Here is an 8,883-nt window from a genome sequence, read left to right as displayed (position 1 = left end):
ATCATGTGTCTTTCTAACTTATAACACTTGACACTAAAAAGCAGTTTTTTGAAAGTATCTTGTATCTGCCTCTTCAAAGGTCAGTGTCACAAGAGATGCTAAACAAACAAGCTTTTTTAAAGAATTTTGCTCTGCAGGCATAAGATTAAAAGAAAGGTTATGAACTGATTGGAAAAAAAAAAGAAAAAATAATCAATAATTAAGACACACAAAAAATCCCTTATAATTAAAAGCAGAACAGAAGATAAGGGGTTTTGTGACAGTTCAATCTCTTCGAAGAGTAGTAGAGCATGGCTATACTTCAGAGCAAGAACTGAATTCAGTGGAATCTATAGGAAGCCATCTGTGAAAGATGCTTACAGTTTGGCCTTGTAAGTATTAGAGACACGTATATGCTCCTTAGAAGCTTATTAAACCTTAACCAGTAATCTTCAGTTGTTTCACCTTTACTGCAGCTCAAGACCGAACTCCGAGTACTGACCTAACTCCGCACAAGCTGTCTCCAGGGAGCAAACCAAGCATGCTCCCTCTCACAGCAAAGTCAAACTTCTCCTGTAATTGCTTACCTAAACAAGCATAAGATGCAGTAGTAAACTAAGAGGGAGGAAGCGCTTCTCTACACTTAGAAACCATCCAACTCTAAGCTACAGCATGGGAGACCGTGGACACATTTTACAGTGAGCTGTGCCGGCAGCACTGCGTTGCAGAATTAAGACTTTCGTCCTTGAGCTCTTTTCTAAACAAGTACAGAACTCTTGCTTGCTAATTATGAAAAGAGACCCTGACCAGCTGCATATAGCTCGTGTTGGGGGTTTGTCCGTGAGAACGAAAAGATAAGAGGCTTCTGGTACAAAAGATGTGCCTGGGGGTGAATGGGAGAGTGTGATCAAAACAGACCTGGGAAAGTCTGTTTTCCCTGTGTGATAAGAGTGTGACTGGAGGAGTACATGAGCTGCTAACGACCCTGGCTGCATAGTCTGATCTCTTGTTTGTAATCCACAAATAGAGCTTCTTGCTAAGAAGTATAAATATGTGTCTGCCTGCAATAAAGCGAATTCCATTTTCCACCATCTCGGAGTTCGTGCGTGCTTCTCCACAGGAGAGAAATCATACAATTAAAATGCAGAGGCGTCAAAAGACGATCCTCTGAAGTTCATCAGAGAACCTGCTGCAAGCATGAGGACAGGATGCTGACAGAAGGAAAAGCAACAACTAAGACAAGCTATTCCAAGCTACGTGGGGGAAAAGAGTCAGTCTCATGTAAGTTTTAAGATAAAATACAGGAGAAAAGAGGGAGACATTGGCTACACAAAGCAAGAGACCAGGGTTGAAGTCCAGAAGAACAGATCAGAATTCAACAAGGAAGCATACTGATTTTCTGTGAAGAACAGAGCTAGCGACAAGAGGCTAATACTGGTAGACAAGGGAGACCAGTGCCTTTTCATTTCATAGGAACTTTGCCTAGAGCACACTCCCCTTTCAATAAGAAATGGAGACCACTCACAAAACTCAGGCATGAAGTACTACACTGTCCACAGCCTGAGTCTCATTTCCCTTCAAAGCACCTGCACCCATCACTTTCTCCTCAAGCACCTGCTCCTGTGTTAGAGAACTCTTCTAGACTGGAAGTGTCAATTGTGGGAAACGGTGCTGATAATGAAGCTTTTCTGTTTTCTTTTTAAAATCTACTACAGTTACCCAGCAAAGTAGTTGTGGGTTACAAAGTAAGATCAAGGTTGCCTCTTTAACAGTTGTTCAGCCCTCATTTTCATGCATTTTAACAGCATTTACTCATTGCTGTCATTCCACCTCCCTGCAACAAGCAGTATCAGTATAAGACAAACCACCCAAAGCTTGGAATTTCTGTGCTTTCTGTAGTCAGCCTTTCTTTATTTTTTTCTAAATCATGCACTGCTAACAGTTTCAGTTAATTACTAGCACATGTACTAAGCAGTTCCTGTTTCAATCCCAGCGTGCAGTTCAGCTGTACGCAGCACGGACAGATAAAACAAGTGCTTTTTGGTAGGAGCCTCCCAAGCCGTCAATTAGGCACTGAACATGGGTTTGTAAGTCACATGCAGGAACTGCACCATTTGAATGCAAAATAACCCCTTCTATGTCAGGTTAAAAAAAAACAAACAACCCAACCCACAAAACAAAGCACAACAACAAAAAAAAAACAAAAAAACCCCAACCCACAAAAAATTCCACCACCAAACCAACAAATAAAAAACCACAAAATAACCCCCACATAGTTGTGAACAACGGAATGCTGCAGAAGAGAGAATATCTCCCCAGGAAAAACAGAAATGCCAATAATGTTAATTTTAGAAGAATCCAAGCAAGAGTCCTTTCAGACAAGACGTTGTTACAGTCTATCAATTGCTCACCAACAGAAATATCCTTTCTTTTGTCATCAAAAACTCCCACCAGTGTAATCTGCCCCCCTTACTTACTTGTGGCAGACAGTCCGGACGGGACTCGAAGATCACGAGGAGGACACCAATAGGCACCGTCACCTGCTCCAAATCCAGGTCTTTTGCTATTCGCGTTCGCCGAATTACGCGGCCGACGCTGTCCTGCGAGGATGCTGCAATCTGACGCAGACCAATAGCCAAGCTGTTCAGCTTTGATGTAGACAGACTTAGACGCTTCAACAAAGGAAGGGCCAATCTCCCTAAAAGAAAGAAAAAGTTGCGCTGGAGACAGATTGGTCTGCCTAGGCTCAGGCAAAAGCAACTTTAACAAGTGGTGAGCCTTAAGGAAGCTCCAGGTACTTCCCCCATCTTAGTAAGAAACCTACTGGAGATTAAAAACACACGTCTCTAAGTCCAGTAGCCACAATAAAACAACTCAAACATGACAATGATTACACACACGACCACATTTTCACTTAATGCAGTTTAAGTGATTTGTACATGAAGCAACAGTAACATCCATAAAGATAAGGTTTGTCCTATTCTGAGTAGTGCTATATGTCTGAATTTCTGACAAATGTCTACACTTTGCAGTACTTCTGGAAGGTTCAGGAAGGAATTTCATCCTCCTGGTTTACAGATAGAAATGCAGGCATATAACTTCCCTTCAGACTGGGTGAGAATTGTCTGAATTTTCTAGTCTGAACATGCTCAGATGGTAAATTAGCCCAGCAATGTTCCTCCAGGTACTCCAGTCAGTAAAAAAACAGTTCCCTGGCATCTTCCGCAAAGTATTACAATTCATAATGTGCCATTTTTGTGCATTTGCTATTCCTGTATGTACAAATCCCAATCCCAACTTCTCAAGGAATGCATCAATCTAATAGGGAAGAATGGGTTTAATCTGAGCCATCTAAAGAGAACCTTCCTCAGTCAGAAGAGGAAATATAGACAGGACAGCCTTCCCCTTGGGAGCCAAACATTATCTTAACCAGCCCACAAAATATTCACTTTATGCATGACAATAACAGAAATTATGTTTGATATGTTCCATTTCTAAAGCAAAATGGAGCACTACTTTTTTTTTACCTTTTTTTTTTTTCTTTTTAAAACACTGCTTGGTGTTCTGCAAGGGCTCAGCATCTTCTCTGATGAAGTCATGTTTTATGTAATTAAGGAAGCTGCAGCTATTTACACTGGCAAGCTCTCAAGGTCCTGGGTTCGTTAATTTGTGACAGTCATACTACCCAGTAGTTCTGCTCACTTCTCTCAAGGCCCAAAGAGGTTCAAGACAATACAATTGCCATGGAAGGACTCAAATATATTACCTTTATTTTCAGCCTCTTCTAAGTCCTTTTTGTTTGCCAAGAGAATTTCTTCTCTCTGGTCAGTTAGTAAGTCAGCAAGGTGATAAATAATCTCAGCTCTCTGAAAGAGGAAACAGTTTCTGAATTCACTTCTCAGACCAAGTCCATGCTATTTGACATCTGATTCCCTTCAGGCCATTTATGTTGACCACATCCTCCTACTGTCTTGACTCCCTGAATACTTTGGGCCAGCTGATTTTTCCAGCCTGCATCATACTGGAAAAATGAGACTAAACACTGCTTCAACCTTCACTTCGCTTTTTACTATCTTGCTTTCTCTGCCCAGTCTTCTTAACCAAACCCACAATGTTCTTCCGTTAAGATCACCTCGCTTTCTTCACAGCAGATGCCACATTTTACCCACCCAACTGCAGAGCAGTAACCGATTGTCTAGAGCTCCTCTTTTGCATACGCTACACACACCAACGAAGAGAGCAAGTTATTCCAGTCAACTCTTCAGCAGCTCTGATCACGACTCATTTCTGTGTGATACGTGACACTATTAAATTTTTTATAAACTCCACATGAAAGCATATCTTACTTCATAGCCCCAAGGTACATTATCTTTCTCCTTTTCTCATCTCTTTAAGCGTGCTATAATCCAAATAATGGATGTGGCATACAAAGAATACATTCTTGTCCCAAGGGGCCCATTTGTGTTATAAATCCGTGTTGTGAAATTTGCCACGCATTGCCAAGCTTAACAAGTGAGGCCACACTGTTCTGTCACCTGCTCAGGCTGTAGAGCCGCCAAGGTCCTGCCACCAGCTCGAGCCATTTCACCCTGCTGCTCTACTGTAGGACCTGCAAAAACAAAACCCCAAAAAGCTATGCAGAGAAAGTAACAGCACATGTGGGAGGGAACAGTACCCTTCCATCTTCCAATTCTCTGCTCAGAGCAGGAAAATAAACACAGACTCTTAAACAGACATACACAAGAAATGTGCCGAAACAGGAAAATCTGTACCCAACACAAAAGTACTGCTGGGATCCCCAAACGCAGAGAGGCACCAGAGATCCTGTGAGGTCACCATGTCAGAGCCAAGTGTGCACCATGTATCAAAAAGAGTTGACAAAGGACAAAAGAACACTAGGATAGCTAAGTATAGCTAAGTCTCAGGGCATGGTACACTAGTGAAAGAAAGGATGTAAACTTTGAGAAGTACCCAATTGAGCAAAACAGAAAGGATTACAAAATAGCCTGGAAATGTACAAAAAATAATGGAAGCCAAAACACAATCTGAGTATCAGCTCAGATGGCAACCCCTCTGTCTCTCCCTGCATGCATTTTACAAGAAAGGTGGTTTGTGGTTTGTTTGTTTTTCTGACCACAAAAAAAACCAAACCTGTCTCAAAGCTAAATGATATGAATCAGGTTACTTCTCTTTCTACTTCAAAACGAGTCACTAGGTTCAGTTACCATTTCCCCAAAGAATCTGCAAGTGCTTATGGATAAGCTAAGTTGTGATTTTTAATTCCCCTGTAATTGCCTGTAAAGCAGATGTGACCTGAAGGCGATAAACAGAACCCAACTTCTACTCAAGAAGGGTCCCATGGAAATTCCCAGAGCAGCAATTCCAATGTTATGGAAAATATCAAGAGGTATAGTGGAAACAGTAAGAAAATAACTTGTGGGCACATGATTAGAATTCTTAAATAAGTGTTAAACCGGCTTTTTAACGTGAAGTCATACTTGACAAAGTACATTACGGTTTGGTGTCCTTTGAGAAAAGTGATGTGTATGTAAGCAGATATAGCTGATTTTAAAAAGTTACTTGGATTTCCAAAGTGTGCTCGTTGGAAGATAGAAGACTAATAGTGGACTGAAGCAAACACCTGCCAACCATAGCAGAAGAGCACCAGGAAAATTCTACAGGGATTTTTGCTGTTTTCCATATATGTGCATCAGAATGAGATCACGAGATGAAAAGTCTTACTGTTGATACAAATTTATTACAGTGAGACTTACTGAAAGGCGTCACTATGGCACTTTTTCCTAGAAAGCAGCTTTCCAGAGGAGGACCCAAGGGTGCTGGTGGGCACCAAACCAGCAGCGTGCCCCTCCCGCAAAGGCGGCCGACAGAGTCCTGGGCTGCCTTGGCCGGAGCGCTGGCGGCAGGTGGAGGGAGGGGATCCTTCCCCTCTGCTCAGCCAGGTGAGGCCGCACCCAGTTCTGGGCTCCCCACCACAAGAGAGACTTGGACAGCACGGACAGAGTTCGACAGTGGGACACAAAGGCCACGAAGGGACTGGAGCATCTCTCCTGGGAGGAAAGGCTGAGAGAGTTGGGACTGTTTAGTCTGGAGAAGGCATCTTAGAGGGATCTTGTCAGTCTGTACAAATACCTGGAGGGAGGGTGTAAAGAAGCTGGAGACAGGCTCTTCTCAGAGGCACCCACTGACAGGACAAGAGGCCATGGACAAACACAGGAGCTGCCTGCTAGGCAGAAGCACTTCTGCACTGTGAGGATGACCCAGCACTGGCACAGGTTGTCCAGTGAGGCTGCAGAGTCTCAGTTCTAGGAGGTATGAAGAAGTTGTCTGGACACAGGCCTGGGCGGTCTGCTTGAGCAGGGAATAGGACAAGAAGGCCCTGTCATCTGTCACATCGTCCCTTCCAACCTCAGCCACTCAGCAATTCTGTGATTTCCTCTGTGGCCAAGTCACTAGGCAACAAAAGAGCATGTGCAATGCAAACCAGACAAACATGAAGCAATAAGAGGGGAAAAGGAAAATCAGACCCCTATCATCTCATAAATTAAAGCTTTATCTGCATCTTTAATGCTACGCAAAATTTTGATCTGTGCCCATTTCAAAAACGTCATAATAGAAGGCAAAGAGTTTTGAGTAAGAGAAACCGGGATGACCAAGTTTTTGGAACAGCTTTAGTACAAAATGTCTAAGACCAAACCTCTCACATGGAAGAGATGATGAGGGGAAAGAGAGGATGTGTCTCATCTTCAAAGCTGAATAGGGGCAGTAGGGGCATCACGTCAAGCTCCTGAGAATAAAATTCAATACCTTCCCCATCCCCCCAACAACAAATTAAAGCAAGCAGTTCTTCACATAGTTCTAGCTCCAGAGTTCACACACAGTATCTAGTTAAGGTTCTTGATCATGACATAGAGCCCTGTGAACGCTAAGTCTTTACATGGCTTCAACGTACGATTCGACAAATTGGTACAAGAAATCCATTGAGGAATACAGTACACAAAGAAGTGTGCCTGGCTTAAAGCACAAGTCACTCTGTACTTGTCCTGTTCTGCCAAGGTCTGACTTTCCCCAGCAATTGTTCCACCATCCCAGCAACGCAGCAGCAGGAAAACATTCCCACCTACCATACTGGAACACTGAGTCATAAAGGGAATTTATGAGAAAAAATAAAACTATACACTTAGTTCAGCAGCACATTCTAGGTTCACATTTTCACACTGAAATTTTCAACAGGAGATGATAACCCTCCCAAGACTAAAAATGGTAAAAATTCTGCTCATTGCACTCTTCCAGCGCAAGTCTGATGCAGCAGTTTATCAGCTGAAGGGAACCAGAGCACAGGGTTCAACAGTTTCTATTTCTATTTTAATACCTTTCAAAATCTATTTTTCAAGCAGAGTGTGGTTTCCCAGTTATTGTACAGGTCTAGTCATATTTTAACCTTTCATGAAATCTGTACAACTCCCAAAGTACACATTAATTCTGTACTCACCTGCAGGCTTTACCTCTGAAAAAAAAGTTCCGACTTTTTTCCCTTCCACAATATCTGTGATGACGTGACCTGAGATCTTTGGGTGGGTTCCGTTTGCAATCACTACAGAGGTGCCTCCTTGGAGGGCCCACAGAGCTGCCTTCACCTAAAGCAAAGGACAGAACCAGTTCTAGGAAATTCACTCGTTATCTGAACCACCACTGTCAACAGGACTTCTTGTTCCACTTTGATCTCCAGATTGATCACTTATGCTTTCAAAGAACATTCAGCGCATTTCAGGAATTTCCATACTGTAGCAATTTATGAGATCAATTTATCAGCGCTTTACGTTCCCTTCCTTAACCAGCTGACATTTAATGAGTGTACTTCAAATGTGCCTAACAGTATGCCTTCTTAAAGACTTCTGCAAGGGCACTTTGGTTAGATGTTCTTTTTGACTATTACCTTATGCTGCAAGTTGTTCTTACTGTTTAAATAAACCTAATTTTCTTTTTTGAAAAGATTGACATTGACTACCCATCAATAATTAATCCACTTTAAGTGACCACGTGACATTACTTGTGCTGTGGAGCACTGTTCTTGCTCAGGTCCCAGCCATTACCATATAACATTACAATACAATTCAATACCTTTAGCTGTCTCAACTACTCCCTTAAAGTCTGATCAGCCTAAGCACTGCTCATGGGTCTGGTTAAGATGTAGAGGTATTCTCATTGTTTATAACCCTTTGGTTATGCTATGAAGTCTACTGAAGAGTCACTCAGAGGTTTTTCCTACTCTGTTCATATTTCCTATTCATGTTCTCATCAGATTTTTTATTTATTTATTCTATTTTTTTGTTTGGGAGTACACCTATTGTCTTAACGGTTGTTTCTTTCAGGAGGCTCTATTCAAAGACTTTGCACTTCAGTTTTGGATTACACACTTTTTATTCTATATTCCTCCCTCTTTTTGTTACTTTGGGGAAGGATTCTATAAGAATAGCATTTAGACGTCATCTTCAAAGGTCAGGACTGCAGCGTGCTAAGCAATGCATAGAAACAACACGCATAATACGTTAAGTCTGAAGTAAGAACAATCCAATGTCCACACTCAGATGGGAACTACAGTCAACGATACTGCCTAAGCAGCCGTGTGCTAAAGCCAGTCACGGAGGGTGGTAACCTGATCAACAAAAGCTCTATAAAATTCAGGGGCAATGTCTTTGGTAGGCGTTGCTCTAACATCAAGGGCGACATGAATTCCCTTTCTGAATTTCAGTGTTGGCATATCGAAGTTTGCTTAGCCCTTCGACAGAATGGTAAGTTCACAGCAGGATGAGCTTATTAGTAAGGGTCCTTTCAAATCCCCATGTACCGATCAGTCCCAAGATTAGCCTCTTCCATACACCTGAT

At 42.2% G+C, this 8,883-nt stretch overlaps 1 protein-coding gene across 1 annotated transcript; it reads right to left on the bottom strand.

The window, feature by feature from the left end:
- Positions 1-2,456: 2,456 nt before the first annotated feature.
- LOC104278097 (delta-1-pyrroline-5-carboxylate synthase-like) lies at positions 2,457-7,634 on the bottom strand (the record flags this gene model as incomplete). The annotated part of the gene is made up of 4 exons (XM_009874968.1): positions 2,457-2,677; positions 3,746-3,845; positions 4,515-4,588; positions 7,490-7,634. Coding segments are annotated over 4 exons (540 nt in total), but the record flags the coding sequence as incomplete, so codon positions are not given.
- Between the last annotated feature and the right edge of the window lie 1,249 nt (positions 7,635-8,883).

The sequence above is a fragment of the Apaloderma vittatum genome, unplaced genomic scaffold (assembly GCF_000703405.1).
Source record: "Apaloderma vittatum isolate BGI_N311 unplaced genomic scaffold, ASM70340v1 scaffold44268, whole genome shotgun sequence".
Classification (NCBI taxonomy): domain Eukaryota; kingdom Metazoa; phylum Chordata; class Aves; order Trogoniformes; family Trogonidae; genus Apaloderma; species Apaloderma vittatum.
The sequence above is the reverse complement of the archived record's forward strand: the minus strand, read 5'-3'. Positions and strand labels throughout refer to the sequence as shown.